Source organism: Phalacrocorax carbo, chromosome 6, assembly GCF_963921805.1.
Source record: "Phalacrocorax carbo chromosome 6, bPhaCar2.1, whole genome shotgun sequence".
Classification (NCBI taxonomy): domain Eukaryota; kingdom Metazoa; phylum Chordata; class Aves; order Suliformes; family Phalacrocoracidae; genus Phalacrocorax; species Phalacrocorax carbo.
The window spans coordinates 19737217-19764789 of record NC_087518.1 but is presented as its reverse complement, the minus strand read 5'-3'; the positions used below and the strand labels follow the sequence as shown (position 1 = coordinate 19764789).

Sequence of the window (27573 nt, the reverse complement as noted above, 5' to 3'; positions counted from 1 at the left end):
TGTGTGTGATCATGCACGTGATGATTGTAGAGTTGTTAGGTTGGAAGATCCCTATGGGGACTCCCCAGCAAAGGCTGAGACAGCTGAGATGCTGGGGATCACTGGGATGTCCTGTGCATGTCACTGCTAAAGAGGGGACAGGGATGGCAGGGCTTCCAGGCTCCTTGCATGTGGTTCCTGTAGGGACCGAGCTACCGAGTTCAATCACAAATTCTTCAGCTCAAAGGTTTTCTCCTCACCCATGTTAATTCACTACAGAGGACACCAAAGTGGTACTCGGTTTAAGGGGGAGAGTGCGCACATGGCTTATGAAGACAGCCTGGTGGTTTTCTGTGAGCAGCACTTCAACCATGCTAGTGGCTTCCCAGTTGGTGCATCAGCTGTTTCCTTTATGCTTTAATTGTAAATTCCATTTCACAAGAGCAGTAGGGCACTCTAGGCTGCGTGTTTTGAGGAGTTACCACTCCTCAAGCCCTGTAATGCCACTTGAGGTGTGCAGTAATGGTCCAGGAATGCAATGACTGTCATGTCTTATTGCTTCCAGCTTCCATATGAGACATGCTTCAAAGACAAATCTCCATGTTCATAATGGACTATCAGTTTCTTTACCCTCTTCATCCTTGCTACGGTCATTTTACATAAATTTTTAAGTGCAGTGGCTGTGGGAGAGAAACAAGAGGCAGAAGGTCAACTGAGACAGAATAATAATGGGGTTTATGGCTTTTTAATGGTAGCTTTCAACCCAGTGTATGGCAAGCGAGAGGAAACTTCCAAATTCTGGGATGTGGCCCGTTCTGAAGATTTCTGGTCATGGACATTACCAGGGCTAGAGGGACATAGTAATGGGTCAGATATACATAAGGGCTTTTGCCTGTGCTGTGGTGTGGGTAATGGATGTGCTAGCTGGGAAAGAAGAATTTTTACTACCACTGGCAAAAGCTCTTGTATAGCCATACTACACCAAAAGAAGCTGCTGCTTCTGCTGTTATGTTTTTAATCTAGAAACATGATGTCCGCTATGCAAAAGGCCTCTCCTGATTTTTTTGATAGTGTAATACAGGTTGGGTTTTCTTTTTTTTTAATAGTGGTGTATCTAAAGCTTGTACTACAAGGCTTAGCTGGACTTTTTGGGAAACTCCTGGTCTGTAAGGTTGAGAGCCAGGTATCATAAGGCTGCACAATTAAAGCGAATTGTGGTCTTTCTCATAAATGAAAAAGCCAATGGCTTTCCCCTAAAATAGTAGTACTTCTTGGGGTAGAGGCAGGAGATGGAATAAGTAAAAATTATTTTTTTTAAATAAATCTGCTGGCTAAATTTAAATTTTAAATCCCAGTCCAACTGAGCGCTCAGTGTGTCTCTTTTGCATATACCAACAGAATAATACTGATGCCTTTGTCTTCCTCTATTACTAATCCTCTCTGAAGGCTTGGCCATACGTGACATTTATGTGGATATGAGCAGTTGTTAATGTTGATGGATACAGCTCAGGATGGGTGGTAATTTTCCCTTGCTGTGGTGCTGTAGGTGTTCCTGGAGGGAGCTGACACAGGCGCATGTCGCTGAAATGAAGGACCTTGCACAGAACTGGGAGTTAAGGAAAGGTGTCAGCTCCATAAGTCCTCAGCGGGGTTTCTTGGACCTGTGGCTGAGTATGAGCATATAACTGATTTTTTTTTTTTCCTCCAGTTCACTGGACAAAACTGGAGGAGGGGGAAAAAAAAAATCAGTTCTGGTGTTTCAGGGCATTTTTTAAAATGAATTACTTGAGTAAAGAATAATTTTTGGTGAAAAAGGAAAAGGGGAAAAAACTACTTGCACCACCCCCCACCTCAGCTCTGTTTGTGACCCATTATCTTTACACTGGCAGTCCCACTGAAGTCTTTGCTTGCCTGCCTTTGGCAGAAAGGTGCATTTGCAGATGCATTTACCGATCTCCTTCCCTGGATTTCCCCTCCTCCCCAGCCAGGCTCCCAGGGGAGAGAAGAGGCAGCATTGCCTCTGCAGGAATGTGGGAAGTAACATAAATTACACTGGAAAACTGGGAAGATTTGGTGTGCACAATTAAATCTTTTCATCCACAGCCTTGTATGTTATTAACTGGCGTGAATTTTGCCTGTGTGAGTAACAGGCGTCTGTCTGCCAGTCCCACCTTCTGCCTCTGTTTGTCCCCCCACCCCTCACAAGCAATGCTTCAGCTCTGTTCTGCTTGTCATTTCGGGTATCCTTCTGCTTTGATATTTTTGGCCATGCTGTACAATTCAGTCTTCCGCGGCCTTGCTTCGTAGTTGGGTTTCTTTGCCCCTTGATTTCCAAAGAGCAGAAGGGTGGTGGGGGAGTGTGTGTGGGCTGCCTGGGGAATGTCTTTGCATGAAGAATGAAATTACTTGGTGAACCTAACCAAAATGCAAAACACCTGAGCTGGTCTATTCCCTCCTACCATAGTTTGCCATGCTGCTGGTCTTACCTTCCAGTCCTTGTGCTCCTTCCCTCCTGTCTCCAGTGTAGCACTGAGAGATGAATGTTGCTGTGGAAAAAGCACTGATGGCAGCAGCACTGATGGCAGCGCCAAGTGGTGCAGAGGCAACTGAGCATTTCTTTTCCAGGTCAGATGGGAGATTTGAAATTTGTGTGGCCAGCAGCTGGAGTCAGGAAATCTCATTAAAAGAAGCAGAGTTATCAAGTTCTGTGGATTTAGAAGAGGGTTTTTTGTTTTTGTGTTAACTCAGTGTTATTGCTCTAAGTGGAAGTCTGTGTGGTTGAATATATTGGAGGGTGTTCTGTGTTGGAAGGACTGGCAGCCAGCTCCCTTGCTGTATGGCGATCAGGACAAGAGAGATGCCATGTGGCAGCTCCTGGCCCTTTTCGCTGCCTCAGGAGGCACCTCTACCTGCAGTGGACAGAATCGGTGCCCAGCTCAGGTAGGGCTTAGCTGAAAGTGCAAAGCAGTTAAGCCCTTGGGCACTCGATGCTCCATGCTTGGCTCCTAGCTCTGCCCAGGCCTCTTCTGTGATGCCACAGCAAGAATCCATTGCTGCAATAGGACAGGCACTGCTAGTCCTGCTGTGGCTCTGTGTTTGCTCTCTGCTATGGAGCCCTGATGAAGCAGTAAGCCGTTTTCTGTGTGCCACAGCACTCTGACCTTGTTAATCACTCTGGGCTTAAATAATCATCTACGGCAACTGTTTGTATAAGAAGGAAAAAAAACAAAAAAACCAAAAACCCCATGCCACGCCTTACAATTTTGATTGTGCTTTTCCCCCCCTTTTCTCTCTATGGTGCCCTGTGCATAAATTTTGAAGTCTTGAAGTTTATAACCTGCCCCAGCCGTAATTCTCAAAGCTGCATGTTCTTGGTATTCCGCCTGCAACTGGTGCTGCAGAAAGCAAGCAATTAACTTAGCTGAGGGCACCAACTTCTTTCCTCTCCCTTTGATCACCTTGCTTATCTGCGAAATGTCAGGGCTCTGACTCTCTGTCTTTCTTTCTCTCCCTTTCTCTTTTTGCCTGTCTCTCCATCTCTTGCAGTATGCAGTACTGGGCCAGAAGGCTGGAGCAGGAGATTGATGGAGTGATGAGGATATTTGGTGGAGTCCAGCAGCTCAGAGGGGTAAGCTGTCTGTCTTTTACCTGTGACGCCTTCCTTGTGGCAATGAATGTTCTCGTCTGCAGAAATCACCCGTGTGAACACTTGCAATAAGTCATCCTCTTGTCTTACTCCATGTGCAGGGTCGTGGCTGGCTGTGCTTCTAGTTGCTGGTCAATTTGATGCATTTATCGTGTGTAGGAGGGAGCATATTTTGTATCTGTCTGTCTTTTGGGCTGCATGTCACTGCTATCTGAGCATGTACCTGTGGGTTTTGTCCTATATGACACACTAAATGCATCTTATATCCAACTAACCTTTCCTCTAGGGACCGAAAGTAGTTTAATTTGTGTGTTAATTTTAAACTTCTGTTGACAAAGCAGGAAATGTTAAAAGGATAATTTGACTAGCCATTGGAAGTTCTGTGTTTTTAAACATACATTGAAGGTAAACTGTAATTCTTGTTTGGCTTCTGTTTCCAACTGCACAGAACAAAACCCTGTTACTGATGCTGGCATCTGCCTCCTGCTCCCTGACTTAGCACCTGGCCTGGGTACAACAGGCTGCAGCAGCCAGACCTCCTATTTTCCTGGCAGCAGTGCTCTGGTTTGGGTTAGGGCAGTTATGGAACAGCTTTGTCATGGTTTATTAGGTTTGTGGATCAAGGGGTCTTTAAGACCTTCCCTGTTTCCCCTTCCCAATGCTGTTGTGCTGACTGTTTTGAAATGGAATAATTTGAAATTAGGTTTACAGTGGTACTCTAAAGAAAATAGGCTTCTCTAGCATGATAAATACATTGCCCCAGAGAAAAATATGGGGTGTATTTGTGTTTTCTCATGGCAGTGGCATGTTATCCTCAGGTGCTAATGACTTATGGGCCTCTTACTGTCTGTCTTACACTAGTAGCTATACTGGCTTCAACAGAACTGCTCATGTTTGATACTGTTAGTTGTAACCCATTGTCTAAACACAGAAGTTGCACTATTTTCTTTTAAATGCATTTTAAAATTAATTTAACTGAAGGCTTGCAAAACTCTTCCTAGTTCGTCCATTCATTCGTGTTCATATTTGAGCTCTAGAATGGTGTATCTGGGCTTTGCTTGCATTCATTTCAGCTGAACTTCAACTGGATTGATATAAACTTCATGTGCAGCATGAAAAGCATATACACACACCACTTTGGTTTTAACAAATATTTTTTATTGTATCTGTGCATTTGTGCAATGCAGTTTTGCATGTTGGAAGGATCTTGGAATCAGAGTGGGGATGCAAGTTTTCCAGGCAATACGTAGGTGCAACAGCTAGCATAATATTTAGCAGAGCACATTTTTAAAAAAAGGCTGCTATTACATTTTGTACATGTCCTCTTTAAATTTATTCTTATTAGCTTTGATTTTGCTCCTTTGCATGCTAAATAGGTATATCATGTAATTTTTTTAATGCCATAATTAAATAGAAATTACACCTCCAATTTGCCAGCACTTGACTCCTATTGGCCAGGCAATTACAGGTAAGAGAGCTTCCCACTTCCTGTTTAATTCTTCTGACAGAGCATAGTGCATCACTGTAATAGATTAATACCAGATAAACTGACTACAGAGGGATGGAGGTTTTTTTTAAATCAGTTTTGGAACCTTCTTGTGATGGGAGGAAGCTGTGCACGATTATTTTATCTGGTAAATGCATAAACTACCTGAAGCCAAGAAATGAACTACTGAAATTTCCAACATGCATCCATTAAAACACCAAAAAGGACTAGTGGAGGCTGTCTGTGGATCTCTAGGGGGCAACTTGGGATGTGGAGTTCAGGTTTGATTCATAAATGCAGTATCAAGTGAATGACACGTAAAGACCACATCACTTGCTAGTGCAAACTAGCATAGCTTCACTGATGTGAAAGAGCACAAGAGTGCTTCATCCTGAAGAAATTAGAGCTGTACTTACAGGGAATCCTCTTGCCTACCAGTTGCACACAGGTTTATCTGGATTGCAGTGTGGGAGATGTTTAGTGTGCTGTAACGCACTCTGAGACATAGATGAAAAAAATAATTTAAAAATCTGTATTCTGCTGCAAGCATACTTGAAATTTAGAGGGTGGCAACTAATTCTTAAGGTTGGGACTTGATCCATGCTTGTAAAGGGCACTACCTGGGCACGCCCTGGACTTTGTAGCTCACCTTGCACCATTGTCATGCTGACTTCCAACCAGGATGCACATGTTGGAGTCCAGTACCAGCCCACAGAGCTGCAGTGCTCCCTGACACAGGGCAAGCAGGCTCAGAGGAGGAGGAAAAGCCTCTGCCTGAGGAGTAGTGGGAGCTTCTGTGGTTTAACCCCAGCTGGTAACTGAACCCCACACAGCTGCGTGCTCACTCCCCCCGGCTGGGATCAGGGAAAGAATCAGAAAGTAACAGTTGAGAACTCATGGGCTGGGAGAAAGACAGCTTAATAGGTAAAGCAAAAGCCATGCACAGAAGCAAAGCAAAACAGGAATTCATTCACCATGTCCCATGGGCAGGCAGGTGTTCAGCCATGTCCAGGAAAGCAGGGCTCCATCACATGTAATGGTTATTTGGGAAGACAAACGCCGTCACTCTGAACGTTCCCCCCTTTCCTCCTTCTTCCCCCAGCTTTACATACTGATCACGATGCCATATGGAATGGGATATCCCTTGGGTCAGTTGGGGTCAGCTGTCCCAGTGCGTCTGCTCCCAACCCCTTGTGCACCCCCAGCCTCCTTGCTGGTAGGGTGGGGTGCGGAACAGAAAAGGCCTTGACTCTGTGTAAGCACTGCTCAGCAGTAACAGAAACACTTCTGTATTACCAACACTGTTCTTGGCACAAATCCAAAGCATAGCCCCACACTAGCTATTCTGAAGAAAATTAACTCTACCCCAGCCAAAACCACCACAGAGCTGAAATGTCCCTCTAGCTGGAAGCAAATCCCACCTGCTGGGATTTCTCAGGAAGGCTTATTATTAAGCAAGAATAGGTCCATGTGGGGCAGGAAGGATAAAGAAAAATGGGGCAAGTAGAGCCTGTCTTTTGCTAAAGCTTTCTGATGTTCTTTGGGGTTGCCATGTTAGCCTGGGACATTCAAAGTGTCTGCAGAGGGGGGCTTCTAGTACATCGGGAGTGATATTAGAAGTAAGGGGGGAAAAAAAGTGCTCTGGTGTCACTGAAGACAAAACTGGTCCTCTGAACCCAGCGGGGTCTGCCACACGGGTGGTGGGTCCCACCACCTACCAGCTCTCATCATTCTACAAAGGCTGTGAGTGCTGGGGGTGGTGCCATGCCAGAAATGGATCTTCCCTTTCCTGTTCAGGCCTGACTATCAAAGTGTCAGACCAGTAAATAATAAAAATACCCTCCTCTGAGGTTTGTCAGGTTTACTTATGAATATTTTTTCCCTTGGGTTGCTGTGAAAGGATGTGGACCTGTTCTTTGTTATTGACTGAAATCATATAACTGTTGTGGCATATGAGGCATGAAATTTATTGTCAGAAATACGGTGTCCAGGACGTAACAGTGCTGAATATTTTTCTTGCTGGAGTGCTGCCCACCCAAGAATGATTTTTATTTTAACTCTTCAGTCATTTCTTAGAGTTGGGGTACTAAATGTCAAACACCCCTGCTTCCCTCCTCTCCTTTAGGGTGAACAGGCAGTCATCTCCTATGCTTCCCCTGGGGAGATTATCCAAGCCTACACCATTCAGATGCTTCTTTGCCCAAGTGGAGCATTTTTCTGTAGTAGCTACAGAGGAGTGTGAGAAGCTTTGAGATGCAAAGGGGTGTCACACCAGCAATTTGACTTTCAGCTGTGAGACACCACCTCATTTATCTCCCAAAGTCCAGACCTTGAAAACACTAAAGTGCAAATGTTCCTGTCAGACTGGCTGTGGTGGGGCTACGCGTATATCTGAAAGCTGTGGGCTTGGGGTTGCAGGAAGGACCGTGGCCTTGCTGAGTTGATTCTTTGCCCAGTTCAGCCAGTGTTCAGCCCTCTCAGTGCTTGTGGTGCAGCATCGTCTTGGCTGGCCAGTTGCTCCTGGCATGCCTCAAAACAAATCCCAGCACTCAAAGTTTAGGGCATGTTGCTTTGCCTCTTTGTCCTTGCCTCCCTTGTGGCTCAAGAGAAATAATTGAGAACACAAATCATTGCTAATTTAAATCGAACTGGCACAATATGTGGAACCCTAAAATGCTAGCTGAATAGGCTGAAAGTCTTTAAATAATTTTATTCTAGAGTGAGGAATACTATACTAAAAATCTTGTAAATATCTGAAGTGTAGGTGTCAAGAGGATGGGACTAGGCTCTTTTCAGTGGTGCCCAATGACAGGACAAGGGGCAATGGGCACAAGCTGGAACACAGGAATTTCCACCTAAACATCAGAAAAAACTTCTGTACTATGAGGGGGACAGAGCAGTGGAACAGGCTGCCCACAGAGGTTGTGGAGTTTCCTTCCCTGGAGAAATTCAAAACCTGCCTGGACAGGGTCCTGTGTCCCTGCTCAAGCAGGGGGTTTGGATGAGATGGTCTACAGAGGTCCCTTCCAACCCCTACCATTCTGTGATTTAACCCCCTGACATCTGTTCTTTTTCTGTTAGTGACTTTCTTGCTACAGTGGACTCTTCATTGCTTTGCAGGACAAAAAAATGTTTGTTTTTCGACATTTCCTGCTACACTGCACTAAATTTCTCTTTCTTCCACTGTTTTGGCACAAGTAAAAGTTGTTGACGTTAGTCAAAAGTGGACAAATTTCTTGTGTTTCCACATATTGCAAAACCTGTTCCAGGGTGGGCTCTGTGGTTGAGAGACTTCCCATGCTGGTGCAGCCCTGTCCCAACATAGCAGTGTCCTGCTGTGCTGGCACTTGTGGTGGAACTGATGGCTGCAGAGCTGCATGTGCTGCTGGGTTTTGTGCCTCACTGAGCAGCTCCCCTGGATGTTGTACTAAAGCTTCCTTGCTGGACAGCTAGGCTGAGGTTGCAAGTCTCCTCTGGCTTGTTACCTATATTGTGTTTGATCCTGTGTCTCCTGAAGAGAGCAGCTACCTGGTCAGACCATCCTTCCTCTAGTGCCTTTTATCTCTAGCTGCCTATTAATGGGCTTGTTTCTTTGTTAACAGTTGTTGATAAAGCCAAAGCCTTCAGAATGAGATGGGGAAAAACTGAGCAGTGTAAGTGCTGAGAGTCTGCTCTTCTCTCTCACTGTCCTTCCTGAGGACTGCTTCAGTATCAGGGATGAGCATTCACCAGGAGGCATTGCACAGTGGCGATGCAGCCTTCCCCTGTTTGGCAGACAGGCTTTAGCGGTGGCAGGGTGAGTGGCAGAGCTGGACCTGTGCTGCACCTGCTCTCCTCTCAGTGGTTTGGATGAACAGAGCTTCAAATCTGGCAAGCTGGTTTTGTACCCTTCTGCCCTTTCCTCTGGGCTATTGAAGGAAGTCCAGAAATAATGTCTGGATCTGCCTCGCTGGTGAATGACTGGAAGATATGGATACCCCTGGCCTTGGTAGTAAGGAAACACCCAGTGAGGAAGTTCATAAAGGTGTCCAGATGGCTCCAAACCTGAGCCCAGGGTGGGATGTGGTAAGCACCTTGCTGATGCAGCTGGGCAGGCAGCAAGCTGCTGCGTGAACTGTGCTTGGTCCCCAGCATGTGTGACTGCATGAAAAGGAGGATGAGCCCAGGGAGAGGGTGCCCTTCAGGATGCAGCCTGCTACCCACAAGCGCTTTGCCGGATGTGGCAGAGCAGAAGTGGTTGGGACTTGGTCCTTGTAATCAACATCTTATTTTACTTCAGTGGATTTTTAATTTCTCTATCTTTTATTCTTGCTTGTTATCTTGTGCTATTTTCTCAGCTTTGTCTTGCCAGTTTGGCATCTCTGCCTGGCAGAAGTGCTGCTGTTCATTCATCTGGTCTTTTGTGGAAGGGAAGGACAAATCCTGCCAGCCAGTGCTTGGGGCAGAGTGACCAGGATCTGTGCAGGCATCACCACCTTTGTCTGCCTTGCTGCATCACCTGCAGCCTGCCTGTCCCCTTCTGCTCAGTGCTGCTTCTCTGATATGTCACCTTTTGATTTCAAAGCACGGCCATCCTTGGGTTGAGGCAGCCACAGGTGAGCCATTCACAAACAGAACTTGGATTAAAAAAGTAGTATACTATCACTTCTAGCTTGGATCTGAAGAGCTGAAGTGGTATCTACCTTGTATGTTGCTGCAGTCACTAGCACTCCTCCTGTGATGGGCTCCCTGCAGTACCAAGTGTTTCATGTGGCTGTGTGAGCGCATCCCTTACAAGACTGCTGGTACAGAGCTAGAGGCTTTTTAATGCCAGTACTAGGAAGTAAGACATGCTCTTATCAAAGAAGCTGCCAAGGTTTTTTGTTCAACTTCTTTGATCTTGGGTAACTACTGGCATAATAGTAACATAGCCTAAATCTTCCATGTCACTGTGGTATTACGTGATGTTTAATTTGATCTTTTGTTTTTTTCTGGGTGTAAAAACACTCACCTGGCCATTCAGTAGCGATAGAGAATTTGGAAAGTGTTTATGGGACTTTAAATGAATGATGCTAGAGAATTGGAGCCTCCTTGACAGTGCTCTGCACATAGTGTCTGATGAGCACATCTGCTTCCAAAGTGCTCTGTCAGATGGACTGAGCATTTATAGGACAGTGATGTGGTCCTTAGACATGGCAGAGCTGGGAAGAAGATGCTAATCTTCTGATATTCAATCCAGTACCATAATCCACAGTTCAGATTTCAAAACACTGTAACAGAGTATATCTGGCCTTTTCCTTCTGAGGAGTCAGCCCCAGCCTCTGGAGTGGGAGATGAGTGATGCCCAGTGACTGCGCTGCACTGGACAGAGTTGAGAGAAGGAGTTTGAGCTCAAAGCTTAGGCAACACACATAGCCAGCTGCTTATGCTACAGCAGCACTGAATGCTTGCCTTCTTCCAAATGCTGCAAGGAAGAAAGGACCTAACCCAGTTTTCCAACAGCTAGTGCCTATCTGGGGGCTAACGAAGGGTATGGACTCTGTATCCCAGTAAGATGATGGTTCCATGCTCTTGGTTCTCAAGCTTATGCATTATCTGTCTGATCCTTGCTGTTCCTTTTCCCCTTTTCCCTCCCCCTCTCCTACCAGCGTGCACACAGCCTGCTTCCGCACACCATCGCTGTGCCCTCCCCTGCTCCTCATCTTTGATAAGAGGAAGTGTGCGATGCCAGATAAACACATTCCTGTTCCAAACTGCTTGGGTTTATTTTAATCTGCCTGGGCCATTCAGCAGCCTCAGCACTCTGTTCAGCACTGAGTGCAAAGCCAACAATATATTATCAGGGAGGAGCATTTAAATATCATTAGCCTTGCAGCAGCTTGGTTGAAGAAGGGAGATCCTCTGCCACCCTTTAAATGGGCCAGTGTCTGCCATCGTTAGCCCCCTTAAACCCAGCCTCTTACTTCTCACTATTTCTCTCTGCTAGAACCATATTGTATCTGTACTGTACTGGGAGATGTCAGGGAAACATATGCTCCAGCTTTTAGTACATTTGCATAATTAGAGTAATGTGTATGAATAATTTATAGCTCTATGTGACTGCTCAGTGTGTAACATTAGCACCCCTCACTAAACCCTTTCCAGTGGGTGGTGCAGATCCTGCACCAGAGCCATTGTGCTGATGCAGTGTACAGCCTGTTGGCAGATGCAAGAGCCTTGCTTTGAGATTGGGGTATGCATATATATATGTGTGTGTATATATACTTAGCAGAGAAAGATGGGCTCTTACAGTTGTAGGGGAAGAGCAGGCTCTAGAAGTCTGAGAGGCTAAAATGCCTTAAACTCTTAAGCTCAAAACTTGCTCCATTTATGCAGAAGCTGTGAATTAAAATGTTCTGCAACATTTGAAAGCTGAGGCAGGGATTTTTCCAGCAGGACTCAGGTGTGACTAGCTTGTTAGTTTGTGTGCCAGGTTTATGAGGCTTTTAAATGACTTTTTCAGATCATAAAACTTAGTAGCTTGTTGGGGGTGGTGGTGGTGGTAGAAATAAAGTGCAGGCAAGTTTATCACAGAGCCTGATCTCAATCAGTTAGTCAGTAAATAGTAGTCAAGGATTGCCTGGGCACTGTCACACTATTTACCAGTCCTTTAGTGTGCGAATTCTCATGCTGGAAAGCCCAGAGTCCTAGGTAGCTTTTCTAAAGGAGTGATCAGAGTGGTTGAATTCTGGTATTTATGTTCCAGTTAATTTTATCTTAAACTATATTTGGTCCTTTTCAGATGTTTGAGAGCCTTGGCTGGAAAGCACTGTGTAAACTGGAATGAAGTGCAGGCATGCACACTTACTAGCTCATTAGTATTGTCCACTGGGAAACTAAGGCAGGTGGTTAAGCTGAGCAAGTCTGCATAACGAAAGTGTGGTGCAGCCTGGACTGTTCTCCATCCTATGTAGAGCTAGCGGGTCCTTAGAGGGGTATGTGTTTAAAAGGGTAAACAGGCATAGTAATAGTCCTTAAAGCCCTTGCTTTGAACCTTTTCACTTTACAGAAGTACTTTGTAAAGATATTACACTTGCAGCTATTTGGCGAGTTAGCAAAATCAGAGGGGATTGCCGTTGAGTTTTATGGAGTTATTTCTGATTTATATTGCTGTCAGTGACAAGTTAAATGAGCCCAGCATTCAACAGACTGATGTTGAGGTGTATGCATCACCTGAGTGCGCTGCTCTGCACTTCATGTCCAAAAATGTAGCTGATGTACCAAGCCAGTCAACAAGCATGTTTGTAAGATCCTCATGAATATTCAGTGAAACTTACAATTGATGGTGTTACCATTGCACAGCTATATGAACCCATGGGAACAATGAGACCTTGGTCGATGTTTCTGGAAACCTCCTTCAGCCAGGCTGTCCTGCCCTTGGCTGAAGGAGCCTGTGTGGTCCCCACATCCATTCCAGGCTAAATCGTTACCTTCAGACTGCGTTTAAAATCAAAGCAAGACTAAATCCAAACCAACCCTGCCAGAGTGCAGGATGAATAATTAGGTGGAGATCATTAAAGTTTGCCTCCTTAAAAACCTACATAGATTATTCTTTAATGGAAAGTTAATTGTTTTATTATTCTCTCCAGATGGTTCTTTTCCTTTGCATTCACAGGGGAATTGATATAGCCTGGGATTCAGTCTCCTGTGAGCAGAGCTGATAACCAAAAATGCAACTCTATTGCTGAGCAAGATATAAAACAATAGAAAATATGTAAACGTATTCCATCATAATTTCAGATTTTAAATATTATTTATAGGCTATAAGTGTCCCCTCAACTTGAAATGCTGCAGGCTGTGGAGTTTGCATTTCTTTTCCTGGTAGGTTTGTCAAGTAAATGTTTGGTATTGGACACTACCAAATCCTGTTTTTTATGTATCTGATCAATTGCTTCCAAATGCTGGACTGTGGAGGAGCCTGCAGCTGACAGTGCTGAAATACCCAGTTGCAATAAAAGGTTTAAAGAAGGATGCTGTTGTTAGATACACCAGGTTATTTTATGGAGGAAGCAATTGTGCAAAAGTGTCACATCTCCTTTGTTCTGTATGTAGAAATACAGGAGGGCTTGGGAAGGTGGGGAGAACATGGTGGAGGTGACTTGTCAAGGGCACAGTTGTGATTTTTATGTTCTAGTGTGGCTTCAACCTGGTAGATTGCAGCTGCGAGCTTGCATGTTAAGTGAGCGTATTTATCGTTTCTCATTACAACAGATCACCTTTGACAACTGATGTGAATAACTTGAATGGGCCCCTTATTTCAAATACCCAGCCATGCTGACCTGTTGGCCTTCAATGATTCTGCTGGTTTTATAGGTACTCATTTCCTTTTAATTATTTAGAGTTAAAATATTATTGTAAGGGAGGGAGAAAAAGTGGAGTCTGATACTAGATCAGCCTGGTCTTCCTCACTGAAGTGCAGGTGATGTGCTTATATCAGAGAGCTTTTGCTCAAAGGCTGAGGACCTGTGCTATGATTAGAGGTGTGGTTTGCTGTTGCTTAATGGAAAGAGATGGCTCTGCTTTCAGGAGGAACTGCCTCTTCAGAGACTTCAGGTTTTGGTAACCTTCAGGGTTCTGTAGCTTTCCAACTGTTAGCTGCAAAGGATAGAACTTTGCTGCATACAATAAGCTTGAAAAAAACTCACTCTCTTTCATGTCTTAGGGGTAAACCAGGCCCCCTCATAGTTTAAGAGGTCATATCCATAGCAGATGTAATGAATGGAGAAATGAAGATGAACAGGCTAAGGAGGAAATGTAGCAGGAAGGTGTTGCTAATGATTATGGATTCTCCCCTCCCTTCTGTTGCTCTCGGACTGATCAGTGCCAGCTGACGTAAGTGGACCATGTCCTCTTTTTTTATATGTTTTGGAGGATTCCTGTGTCATTTTTGGAGATCTATATTTGTGTCTGGTGCTTGTGATTCAGTTATTCACTGGGCTTCAGATTTTATTGACTTATTCCCCTTTTCTAACTGACCTTTCACACCTGTAAGCATCCCAGATGGATTTAGTATGTGTTTGTTCAGCACCTGTCATAACTAACAGTGTCATGCCTTTTGGACGCTGGCCACAATATAAATATTAATTAGTAAGTAAGAGCACTGAGAAAAATACTGTCTGAATGAAACTTGAGACTTGCCTGTGCAAAGAGATGTCTGTGCAAACGACAAGCAAGGCTGTGTTTATCAGGGCAGTTTCCTAAATGTCTGGGTGATGTGTCTTGGACTGGTAGCAGGATCTAGATGTTTGTATGTGTCAGAGGAGGCACTCAAGGGATTGTTTAAGCAGTAGCATTTGTTATCATCTGTTGGATGCCTAAGTGAAGCCTTTGCTTGTAGCTAGGAGGCAGGGAGCAGATTTTCAGTTCCCTGCTGTGACTGTAAGGCCAGGTAAATAGAGGAGGAGGAGACAGCAGGGGGTTTATGTGACTTAAGTGAAGAAGATTGTGATGGTAAATGTCGGATTACTTTTAAAAACAAGTAGGTCATTGAAGATACCATGGTTGGTGAACAGAAAAAGAAAGGCAGGTGGATTTATTCCTTGTTATTCTAAAGATTTGTTACACTGTAAAGCTCACTTCACTGCTCAGCGTGCTGTCATTTTTATTTTTGGGAGTTCTTTGTTGCTGTTTTTGTCAGTGGTCCAGCAAGGATGACACTGGACCTGAGATTAGGACCTGGAGCTTTGGTTCCCAGTTCTACTGGGCATTGTGAGTAGGCTGGGCCTTACTATAGCACTTGTTGGGAACATCAGCTGTTGTTTCCATTTCCTCCTCTAGCAAGGATTTGCCTGTGACCATACGGTGCTCAAGACAAAACGTTTAAAATTCAAACTGTCTTTTGTTTTCTGCCCATTTGAGTGCTAGCACGAAAGAAAAACATTCTTCTCCATCCCTGCCTTTTGTAGAAGGGGAAAAGATTACTACATCCAGTGATAATTATTTGACATGAGTTATCTACATAAAGAGAGTGTTCATAGCATCTATACAATGTCTGATTCTGAGTATAAATGATAGTTCCAATGTATTCTTAAACTCTCAGTGTCTTGGTGTTCATTGAAAAAGAAATCATAGCATGGTAATACCATGCTTACATCTAGTGCATTTCATGGCTGATTATTAAAATTACTTGCAAACAAGTTTGCTCACACATCTCAATACAGAAGAAGAGGAAAACATTACAGTCTGGCCACTGTAAGTAGGTAAATTGAGGACTGGGCGAGGGAAATCCTTACTCTGCACAGAGTCTGATGGAGGGCTGGAGAGGGAACCTGTGAATCCTGACTCCAAGGCTTATCTTCCAAACATCTTCCTTAATAACAACTGTTCAGTTTGTCACTTCTGGCTTGTTACTACATCTATTAACACTGAGCAATGGATCCTAGGAAATACAAGTGAGAGACAAACTTTCAGCTTTGAATTCTCCCTTAGGAAACTTATTTCTGGCACGTTTCAGAAGTAGCAGCTTCTTGTTTATATCCATAGGTTTTATAACGTGGTATTTTCTCTTTGCTCTGCTCTCATCTCCCTCCTATGACCAGGTTCTTCATTCTTGCCTTGCCTCTGCTGTTGGTGAGTGTGAGTTTGGAGGGCTGTGCTTCTGATGCAGAGCCCAAGCAGCAGTTGATTGCTAGCTTTCCCTCCTCCTTAGACGTGTGCTAGCTCTCGAACAACATTCTGAGGTGCCTGAAGCATTCTGTGGAAGAAAATTAATTGGTTTTGACAAACCACAGCAGTCCCTTGGGTGCCTGGGAGTGCAACATTTATTGAAACTAGGCAGGATATCAAAACACTCTGGTGTTCATTCACCTCTAGTGCAGCTGTATCAAAACCAAACAAAAATCCTTAACCTTCCTCTGAATTTTCACTCTGACATTTGGATCGTCCACTAACTTTCTAGTAAAACCTCCTTTTTCTTTCAAAAGTAGGTTTAGTGGTCATGAAAGATTCCCAAATGACAGCCCAGGGAGTAGATGGTCTCTGTTTACCCACGGTGCAAACGCAGCGTCAGGGCAAATGTACTTGCCATTGTACTTCCACCTTGACCTGCAGCATCCCAAAGGATGGTAGGGAATTGCAGTTTTTTGGCTCTTCTAGGCATGCCCTCTCTGCTTACACAGCTCAATAAGGAATCAGGGTTCTCCTGCTATTGCAAAACAGTATTAAGGAAGGATTTTTTTATCACAGCTGTAGATAAAACAACTTCAATGCAAACCTCAAACTGAAAGCACTCTGCTAGCAGAAACCATCTCCTAGCCCCACTCTTCCAGGAGTCTGGCCTGTCTTCCTAACATATTGGTTACAATCTGATTCATTTCTAAAACATATGCTGATATCCAGTGCAAGTTACAACCATTCTTGTTGGCAGAAGATACCTAGGTATGTAGAAGGGTGCGTAGCCCCTGCTGTCACTGCGCCTACAGCAATATGGATGCCCTTCAGTTGGATGTGAGCTTGAGGTCGCTGGTCTGCTCTCTGCAGACTTGCTGATGGGAGTCATGCAGTTAGTGTCAAGTTTGAATGAGTGTTGGTTCACCTTTAAAAAATAACCAGCACTACTGTTCATATGACTCTGAAGGCAAGACTGAGAATGAGCGTAGCAGCTTTTAAACAAAAGCAATTACTGCCCAGGTGCAGTCACAAAATAGGATTGGTTTTCGTTTTACATGGGGTATCCACCTGTCAGCCTGTAAAGTGGCATGTGATTTCTGGACCATGGCCCAGTTGATAGGGCTGTGGAAGTTTTTTATAGGTCTTTTGCTGTCTGTGGGCATCTCCAGGAATGGTGTTAGTAGGGGGAGACCACATACTTTTAGCCTGTAGGATTAGGGTTATCGTGCGTCTTAGCCTCATGGACCGGAAAGAGTACCGGAGCCACTGCAAAGGACTGAGGAAAGGATTCACAGACAAATGATGTACTGGAGTTGTCAGCCCCTCCAGGAGCCTTATTGCAGCAGATTTTGGGGGGTTTAGCAGGATTGTTTTTTCCTGTTGTCCGCAACCACAAGACTTATATGGGTGTGGTAGGGATGAGCACTCTGCATTCAGTAAATGATTACCTGGGGGAAGATGTGTGTTAGGCAGAAGGCCCTTGCATGTGTACATGGCGGCTCCAAGCGTACACCAGGACACCAGGCTGGACACCTGGGATGCCTGGGACACCAGGCTAAGAAACCAGCCTTGTCCCAAGACAGTTGGTGTGGTTAGAAACCTGCGGGTGGATTGAAGCTCCAGCTAATTGCTGGGGTGACAAAGATGGGGAAGCGATGACGACAGAGGAAGCATTTGCTTCTAAAGTCTTGCTGTGAATTGGCTCTTTGCAGTTATTGCTTTCAGAGATGGAGCAGGGGTGTGTGATGTCTGTGAAAGGGACAGATGGGAAGACCAGCCTTACTAGTTCCTTGAGACAGAGCAGGTAATGTGACTGCGGCAGAGAGTGGAAGAGTGTGAGTGGCTCTGCGTCATGGTGAGACAGTGAGAACTCCTTAAGCAATTAATTAGCATGGCTGAGAAGCCTGAGCTCAGTGCTAAAGGTGATCTGCAGATGTACCAACAGATATGCACACAGGCTTTATTTTTCTGGCTTGGGACCTAGCTGGGGCCTGTCTTGGTGGTTGTTCATGATTAGTTTTTAGAAGCGTTGCAATATCTTGTAGAATAACTTGTAGAAGCATTGGCTTGAAAGTCCTGTTATGTGGGAGGCCAAAGAAGGGGTCATCAGTGATCCTAAATGCAGCTTTTGCAGGTCTAGGTACTGTAGGAGAAACGCTCATATGTGGTCCATGGCAGAGTGGTGCTTGCACGCTTTAGGACTGCACCATCCCACCTGTCTGAGAGTGAGGTCACATGGCGGGGGATAAATGGGCATGAGCACTCGGGAGGAGGGTCGGAGTGTGAATGCTCATACGGACAGGGGTGGTCGAAGGTTTGCACTAGAAGCGAATGTGACCTAAGTGCTGGCAGAGTTGATGCACGGAGTGGCAGCAGTGCTCTCTAATTACTGCATGGGTTTCTTCTTTACCTTTTTCCTCTTATAACGATTCTGCTTTCTGGAATAACAATTATCTACCTTGGATATCAATTTCTATAGGAAACTGGCTCTAGCTAAAATTGTAAATTAACTGCTTTGAAGCTTATGTCCCAGATGTCAGTGGTGATAGATACTGTTGAGTGGTTTCTAGCTAGAAAATACTTGAAGCAGCATCATTTTTCATAGGAAAACTTCCCATATGCTTCTCCAAGAGGTTTTTCTGGGCAATTAAGTGTCATGCTGTATGCAGAGGTAACGTGAATTCAGAGAGCTTTTACATTTCATCTTCTATGACATATTCCACATACAAAGTAAGTGGTAACCATGGGTTTGGCCTTTGGTCTCAGTTACTTCTACAGGATCAGGGTTTGCCACCCCAGCTATTGCCCATAACCAACAGGACTCCTGCCATGTTTCTATGAGCAGTAATACACCATGAAACTGGGATGTGGGAGCATTTGTGGCAGAGGGAATCCCATCCTAAGGACAAGGGAGTCCACTGAATGGCAGAGTAGGGTACTTAGCCTTGCAGAGCACCAAGGCCCTTCAGCTCCTGAGCTGGTGGGATGTCTGGTAATAGAGACACAATGCTCTGGTCAAGGTTTAAGTGTCACGGGAGTGTAGAACCTTTGATGCAACCAAATGGCACCTCCTTCTCTTGTTTAACAGACTAATACAGTTCTCACAAGTTGCATCTGACTGTAGGGAAAATCAAATGTGCTGCTAATTACATCTAGGGCAACAGGACAAAGTAGTCTGGGGGGAAATTCAGCAAAAATCATTATTCTAGATGCATGCAGGGTCTCTTGTGGTTCTGGGCAAAGGAAGGGTACAGCATGGATTGTGAGTTAGTGGGCTTTTGCAGAGTCCCCCATAGAGCAAACAGAACATTTTCTGGTAGCGCTGGTAGTTTCAGTCAGCTTGGGAGCCAAGGTGTGAGCTGTTCCAGCCCCTGCGTGGCTCTGTGCACCGTGCCATCTGCCTCGGTGCCTCCCAGGAGTCAAGCCCTCTTCTATTCAGGGTTTTCCTTGCTTGACTCCTGCACCAGCAGTCCTGAGGTTCCTGCTGCTTTGCATTACAGCCATGTGTCAAGAAATCCCAGCTCCTGGGGTCAAGTGCTAAGCGTTTGCTTCTTTATCAGATATTTACTTAGGAGGATTTCATTATATTGAATCTACTAGCTTTGAATAAATTCGCATGCAGTAAATTTATTCTTGTTCTTTTTGAAGGGGCTTCTATGCTAGAGAAAACTTTGAAGACGACCATTTATTCCAAAAGCAATTACTTTCCTGGTAATTTTGTATGTATTGTGCTGCAGATACTGTATTTCTATTTGACTATGAGCTTTCTCCTGAGTGCCACTGCTGTGCTGGAAGTGGCAAAAGTTAGATGCTTGAATTTGTGGTGCCCCAATGTTTTCACAGTTAACACTGAATGTATTTGTCTAGGCAGTTATTTGAACAAGGTCCACCTGTCTGAATAAAGCTACAGGTTAATCTTAACAGACTCCACTTGTGGTTGCTTCAAGTGAAGTGTGTAGGGGTTTGGTTTTGTTTTCTTGGGGTTTTTTGGAAATACTAGTGTGTCAGCTTCTGGTTGTTGGATTTCTTCATCCAGATGGTAGAGACGGTCTTAGTGACACTGCAGAGGGCACCTCCAAAGCCTTGTCGCTCAGTTCAAGAGCATCCAGGAACTGTACTTTGCAATATGGATAAGCTGAAGTATTGGCAAAAGCAGCTTACCGTATGATTTGGAATAACAAACCTATAAAAATCCATCTGCAAATAACTTTCAAATGTGTGGTAGGTGTAAAAAAAACTCACTTCAGCAGTTGGTTTGCTCTGGGAATATGCTGTAATGCCATATATGCAGGACCCTCTTTCTGGTGCCTCAGTTGCAGCCCTCTGCACAGGATCTCTATAGTAGTCACTTGAGCACATTCAAAACAAAGCAGGAGGAAAAGTAAAAATTTCAGCAGTTTAGTATGATAATCTAAGTTCTCTCTCCACTGGTTTATTTTGTGAGCTGTGCTTCAAAGGACAGAACCACCTCTTTCCTTTCATTCAGCACCTCTGTGTTGAACACCATAAAAATACTCAGTGGTCTCTGAGATTAAAAGCAATGCTTTGGGGCTGGAGGTTTGATTTACCAAAATTACTGGTTGCATAGATATTGAGGATGATAATAGCTGTCCATTCTCCATTTAATGTGCTCTTAGCACTTCCAGAGTGCGTGTGGATGAATCCTTTTCAAAATGGAAAAGGGAACACTGGGGGGACGTGCACAAAAGAGAAACATGTTCACACTAAAATCCAGAAGGGTAGAATTTAATTTTTTTTCCAACATGAGTTTCTTATTAGCAAGATTAGTTTCATTTAGAAGTGGCTTACTGACTGGTTTAAAAAATAGAAAAAATACAAAAACCTTAAAGAAGTGTAGGTCCCTGTTAACCTGCAAATTCTATATTCCATGCTGGGTTAGTGGGTTGGTTTTTTCTGAGAACTAGTGACAGTTGTAGTGTATGTCTTCACATTTCATCAGAAAACAAAAATTGTTTTTTAAAAGGAAACTATTATACAGAAAAAATCAATTAATTATAAACTATTGCTGTTGTAGTGCCTAACACTTGTGCTCAAGCCCAAATCTGAAATGAACAAAAAACCTGTCATCTGAACAGCCTGCAACAGCCCAGCCTAAACTTTGTGGCTAGCTTTAACCCTTGCAAAAGACTGAAAAGAAAAATCACATAGTGACTTTCCTTTTATTGTTGTAATGAGGTAGACAGAAACATTTATCTGAGCATTTCTATGGTGTGAGAATGCTGCAGAGCTTTCTGGGCTGTTCACTATCCAAGTAAGCCACTTCCATCTGGAAGAATCACACATCCCACTTGATTTTTGACCTTTTTCCCCTCGTGTGCCATTTGGTTTAGGATTTAATGACAAATAGAAAATGTATTTCTGGATCAGTAGGTCTGTGAAGTTTCAGCTAGTCCAGATAGGGAACAAACTTGAGTTGATTTCCAGACAAAAGGAAGAGAAGACTCTTATGATTCAGGTGAAAGTAGTTGGTCAGGACATCTGTGGTTGGGTTCTGTCTCTGTCTTGAGCCTATTCTGTGAGCCTGGGTAGGTCCTTGATCTCTGTACATCATCCTGGTGTAGAAATATTTTGATGGACGTCCTTCCCACAGTGAGGATTTCTAAATTCACATTCGATGAATGTTAGGAACACCCACCACAGAAAAATCTAGGGACAAATTGCACACTGTTGGTTATTTTTAAGAGGAAACCAAAGGAAAAATAAGCATGCTATGAGTGTTTTGTAATTCATGCTTTGAAGTTGACACTCAATAGGTAGAAATTATCCTGAACTGAAAGTAAAGGAAAACTTTGGGCACAACAGGGCTTTTGCACTACTTCGATAGTATTCATAGAAAAATACATTTTGGCAGATTTCTAGTTTCAGCTGCTTCATGTGCTATTATAACTCTCTTCACAGAGATCCAGCAAACCTTGGAAAAATCACACGTGAACTCACTTGAATCTTTCTTTCCCCCTAAGCTTTTAAGTTAGGGTTCAAGGCTCAAGCTGATTCTAGTTGTTGTGGTCTGCCTCAGTTTTAGTTATTTTTCCTCATGAAAGACTGAGCAGAAATGAAATTGGTGCTGTGATAAAAGGTGTCCCTATTACATAAGGACCTTAAGAGTGGCTGCTGAGGGCAAACATTAGCCTGAGAAGGTCTCCAGGGGCTGGCTTTGACAGAGGTAATCTTTCTTGTAATACCATTCCTAATGTGGATCTGTTAGCTATATCTAATAATTTCTTCCTCTGTATTTGTTCTGGTACATGTCTAGGGCTGCTTGTATGTGCTGTAGAATATTTACTGTGTTTCTTTCCATCTATTTTGGCATGGTCTTATAATATGTATCTGTTGCAGATCTGTTCTTTTCTAAATGTGTAGTGTTCCTCCTAATTTCTCCCTTAGCCCTTATAGCAGGTTTTTCTTTGTCTTCTCCCTCAGATGTCCTTCTCTGAACGTTGCACCTGTGAGCTGAGGGTGCTTCAAACAGCAGTTGCAGTTCCTGCTCATGGTATTTGCAATGCTGAGAGCAGAAGGGAGAGGAGCAGTACAGCAATGGTTACCTCAGTATCCTCTGATTCTCACTGGTGGCTCCTGTTCAGATATGTCTGCTAACAGATACTTAAGATTTCAACTACGGTAGCTACAGTCTTAAGCTTTTATATTTGGTCCTGGTGTGTTTCCCCAGCAAATCCTTCCTGTTTGCTATTCATTTCTCCTGTCCTGACACTAGCTGTTGTCAAGTGGCATCTTGTTGCTTTGAGATATCTGGAGGTGTTTTGGGAATCTTGTTATTCCTACTTCCTTTGTGTGTCTCTTGCTATACAGGTGATGCTATAATAGAATAAAACCTCATGGAGGAGACTTGGATTTTGTTTTGACTATTACAGCTTAATCGCATTTGTCATTGCTTTTCCCTGCTTATTTTTTTCCATGCTTTGGATTTACCTAAAGATGTTTCGGTTGCATATTGAGGCACCCTAAACCATGGCAGAACAAGTCTTCGCTAAGAATAATACTAAAACGCTTGTTCAAATCTTCCCCTATCTCTGCCACCCTAAAACCCATCTTCATCCCAGTGCCACCCCACCCATTATACGTGCAACTCCAATGGTTCTGGTGGCAGATAAATTCTTTTATTTGTCATCTAGAGCTCTACTGCCTGTCTGGCCATATGTCTAGAAAATCTAGATAGCTTTCTGGGCCAGTCAGAGGAATTCCATGGCACTCTCTGCCTCTGATCTTTTGTTTGCTCCAGCTCAACAGAAGAGAGTAGTACTGGCAATGGGTCAGTGTCATGTCCATGGGGTGCAGGGGGATCATTCTTGCATCTGTTCTGCTACCCCTGCTGAAGAGCAGCTCACAGCTGTAATTTCTGCAGCCAGAGGGACTCAGCAAATGGTGGATCAACAGGATTGTCCAAACTGTCCCAGGGAGGGCCCTGGAGGTGGCTGGGTGGCAGCCAGAGCAGGACCTGCCTTCCTGGGAGGCCTGGGGCTGCATCACCCATCTCTTGTCCCCTAGGAAGGGAAGAGATTCAGCTGACCAAACTCAATTACTTTGTCAGTGAGGATAAATAAGGATCATAATCCAATTGTTACAGCAATTGCAATACAGCATACTTGAGGCACCTTTCCAAGGCTTCTATATTTATACCTCGCTCATTTAAAGCAAAAGGGGGCAGACGGGCTTTTCCCATGCTTTCTCTGTGTCCTGAACAAAGCACGCCACCAGCTCAGATAAACCTGTGTTGGGTGATAGGTGTCAGTAGGACCATCTCTTACTGTGTCTTACTGCTGCACTCGGCATCTAGCACCAGGGACTGAAGGCTGGTGGTGACATATAAAAGTAATAAATTTATAATAAATAATAAAAACCTTCTTGGCACTATAGTTCCCAGCTGTACAGCATTGACTTCACCCTCTCAGTACAGAGCTTTAACCAACAGCTGCAGGTGGTGATCCATTGTACCAAAGCTATGGAAATTGGAAGTATTTTATTTAAAATCTAAGTTCATAGTCTTTTAAATACAGCATAGCATCCAAGTTTGTAGTACTTAGACCCATGGGTGAAGGAATTTCCTGAAAGTCTATACGCAAATCTGAACAAAATTGGTTATTATTAGGTCCTTTCAAGAATTTGTCTTAGTTTTTTCTGTGTTCTGAATTATAACAAGACAATGAAGACAGATTTTCTACACCTGTAACTGAAAGCCTGGTATAAGCTCAATTTGAGGCAAACAGGTTGTACTTTGGTTAAATTATTAAAGATTGTTGTATCAAATTACTTGGGTACAACGAAGTTAAGTCAGCAGAATAGCACCTACAAAGTAGGGTCTAATGTTATGTTAGACCTCTTCTACAGGTAACTTTTGTGCAATGCATTTGTTCTAATGGCGCACGGCTGACGCAGACGAGGTGTGTGCCATGACTACTTGTACAGTGGTAGACCATGTATCCACAGTCTTTAAAGGAAGAGCTGCTGTGGCCCACTGCATGCCACAGCAGAGGTGGTCAGGGGCTGAAGGGCTGAGTGGGGTGCTCTGAAAACACAAAGGTGTTGAGTTTGGAGGACTGATTTCTCCGTGGTCATCTCCTACACAGAGACCTGTGGACCTGTGTTCCCACACTCACTCTGAAGTTATAAAATCAAATACAAATTAAAGGCCAGATTCATGAGTTCACTTCAGCTGCTCTAGTGGTACCAAACAGCTGCAAATTTAGCTTTTATGCTGCTGTTACTTCCCCCAGTTTTTACATGTTAATAGCTTTGCCTTTAAAAACACTTCTTAAAATGGCTTGAGACTGCTTAGCTTCAGCATGCTAACAAATATTGCACTGCAAATTCCACCTTGGGCTATGTGATTACTTTTTTTTATAATTTTGAAAACAAAGGATATTCTTCAGGGAAATACTGTGCTAAGGTAAGTGATGTTTCAGGGCACACATCAGTGCAATCTGAACAGAGCATTGCAGTTCCAGCGGTCAGTTTGAAACCCGGGATTTGCAGAATTAAGAACGCCTGTTATGATGTATAATTCTGTTACGCTAAGGAGTTCATGGATGAAAAACAAGAAGTCTCAATTCTGCCCTCTCATCAGCTAGTACTGTTGGTCTACTCTTGTTAGAATTCATTGAATCATGTGGCAGTTTGATTTCTTTTTTTAAGTTAACTGTGTTTTTTTATTGTTACCTTCATAGTGAAAGTGACTACTCTCACTTTATTAATAGTATTAAGCAAAAACATAACAATCATTATTAAGGTTTAAGAACCCAAGTTAAGCAACATATTTCAAAACAGTTTTTTAAAAAAAGTTTCACATTATGTATATACCACACAGTTTAATTTTTGGATGGTTTCATTGGCTTTTCAGGCTGCAGATATTGCTAGCTTTTTTCCAGTCTAGTGTTAAAACACCAAATTTCCCGATTTCATCATGCATATTCTTGCACATTGCTTTTAAATATTTCATCTAAAATTACAGATACTGCTGCTCTGATTTAAAATGCTTTTTTGGGGACTAATGACAACTCCTTAGGATTTGTAGGGGTCTTCCCATGTTTAAATTGGTAAGTGTTCTTCCCACTTAGCTCTATATAGATTTACTGTAACTGAAAGCTTCTGATGGTCAAAATCTCCCCTGGCTTTATAGCTTTTTTTTTTAGCAGGTCCTTAAACAATTAACTTGAATTAACCAGCAATGTCTGGTGAGTGTGCCTGTATGGGAAGTAGGTTTCTGTTTGTATAGCCCACACAGTGACATTGGGAAGGCACAACCCTTCAGACTAATGCACTATTTTCCTGAATTTGAATGGGTTTTCTTTAGAAGCATGCTAGCCATGGTTTTCAGAAGTTTATAAATGACTGATGTCATATGTCTGCATAAGTCAGGTATAAAATTATCCAGCAAGTTAAATCAGAAATCAGACAGAGACAGGGGACAAGGGAGGAGAGATTCTATAATCATCTTTACAGGAACAAGTGAAAATCTCACCATTTTCCCCAAATAAGCAATATGCTCTGTCAGCACAACAATAAAGTGCACATGTGCATATTCATCACAACCTGTATAGCCATACATTTGTATAATTAATCAGGATCGGGGAAAAACACATTTGCATCTATGCAAATGGTCTTCCAGAAAATGAAGCAAGGAAAGACTGTTCCAAGTAATCACAACAACTCTCCTTGCTAAGTGCAGCAGGTTGGCTGATGGCGCTGTGAACTTCCACGGGGTGGATTAAGGAAAGGGATTTAGCTATTAATAAGTTCAAGAGCCTCTGTGCACCTGTGTGACTGTGCCCACCCAGGTCAGTGGCACATGGTTATGAGGGGCAGGAGGTATATGCGTGCAGTCAGTGTGTTGTGTTGTGTTGATGATGGCTCTCGGGAAGATTAACCTATTTTTAGACCAAACTGTTGGTTTGAGGCCAGAAGAAACATTCCATCTTTTAGATTTATGGAGGTTTCCAGGCAGATCTTAAACACTTTCTTTAAGCTGCATTTATTTGTATTTTTGGCTTCTTTTTGAAGGCCAGGTTCCCTGTGTCTCCTTGGATAGGACCCTCAACATTGAAATGCGTTTGGAGTTTGTCAAGTAATCTAATTCATTCAACACTTGGAATTACTGTGCTAAAAAAAAGTAATTTATTTTCTAATTATTCCCTGTCTTGCACAACCGTGCATCGCTGAAGTGTCGCTATTTAAAATATTTATCTCTCCCCGCTGCGTGATCTGCTTGAAGGCCATGAAGGGGTGATGAAATAAAAGCACTCGTTCCCAATGCAGGCACATTACTTTGACTTGTCTTGGGCTGTTTTGACGTCTCCCTGTAAATACATTTATTTTTCATTAGGATGTTTCTGGGTTTGTGGCATCCAGGAAAGCCAAAGCCATTATGCTGTTCATCTGTTACAGGCAAAATGAAGATAAACAAGTGTAATGAACTCCTGCTGAAGTCATTTCTCTGTCTTTCCCTTGTTGCAAGCGTGTGCATGTGTGGGTACAGTCTTGCTCGTGCAGGCTGGATGGGTGTAAGTCACTGTCAGCACTTGTGTTACTCATTTGCAGGGAGGATTCAAGCTCCAGGTGTGCTTGGAGTTTTTGCTGTTGTGTCCGGAGAGCTCAGGCATGGGGTATCACACATGGCTTACTTCAGGGAGTTGTGGTTCTTAACTTGTAATCTTGCTCCCACCCACTTGCTCCCACAGCAGTTCCCTCCATCCCTCTCCAGTGTGTTGCAAGGGTAAATATACCAGAGATGGAAAAGTGAGGATGGAATGTCTGTGAGGTCTAAGTAGGCACTGATGGGATTGGTGGTCGGGATTGGAAGAACCTGCAGAAGATGACGTGCTTGCTTGATCTTCTTGTGCAGGATTTCTTGTGCAGGCTGGATAGCCTCATCCCAGCAATGGGCTCAAGAAAACTATCAGAGAGCCTGTGGCATGGTAGCAAATATCCAGTACAGCTGGATGTTGGCAGAGAGAGTGTTAAACACAGCTGGAGACAGGAATATTGTCTGGAGATTGGGGAAAGCTTGGAGAGGATAGAAAGTAAGCTGCAGAGAGGCATGAAGATGAGAATAAAAATGAAAGTGAATATTGAGTGGCAGGTATGCTCTTTCTTCTTCCTAGTCTTTCAATTATTTCTCTCTTATTTGAGTCTTCCCTCCTGTGCCTGTCCCCACCCTCCCAAACTGACTTGCTCATTGAGTCTGAGTGAGTTTATGCTGAATTTTAAAATTACTTCTTTTTCTCCATCTCTGAACTGCTAATCTCCCAGGCTGAGGAATCCTTGGACAAAGAGGAGTCCGCAGAGTGGAACTCTGTAAAATTAG

At 43.6% G+C, this 27573-nt stretch overlaps 1 protein-coding gene across 4 annotated transcripts in view; it reads left to right on the top strand.

Moving 5' to 3' along the window:
- The window catches only part of CACNA2D2 (calcium voltage-gated channel auxiliary subunit alpha2delta 2), a 236274-nt gene that overhangs the window by 19729 nt on the left and 188972 nt on the right, over positions 1–27573 (top strand). For all 4 annotated transcript variants that reach the window (XM_064454072.1, XM_064454071.1, XM_064454069.1 and 1 more), the window contains exon 2: positions 3526–3607. In XM_064454072.1, the coding sequence (XP_064310142.1) occupies positions 3526–3607 (82 nt within the window). The remainder of the gene's footprint in view (positions 1–3525; positions 3608–27573) is intronic.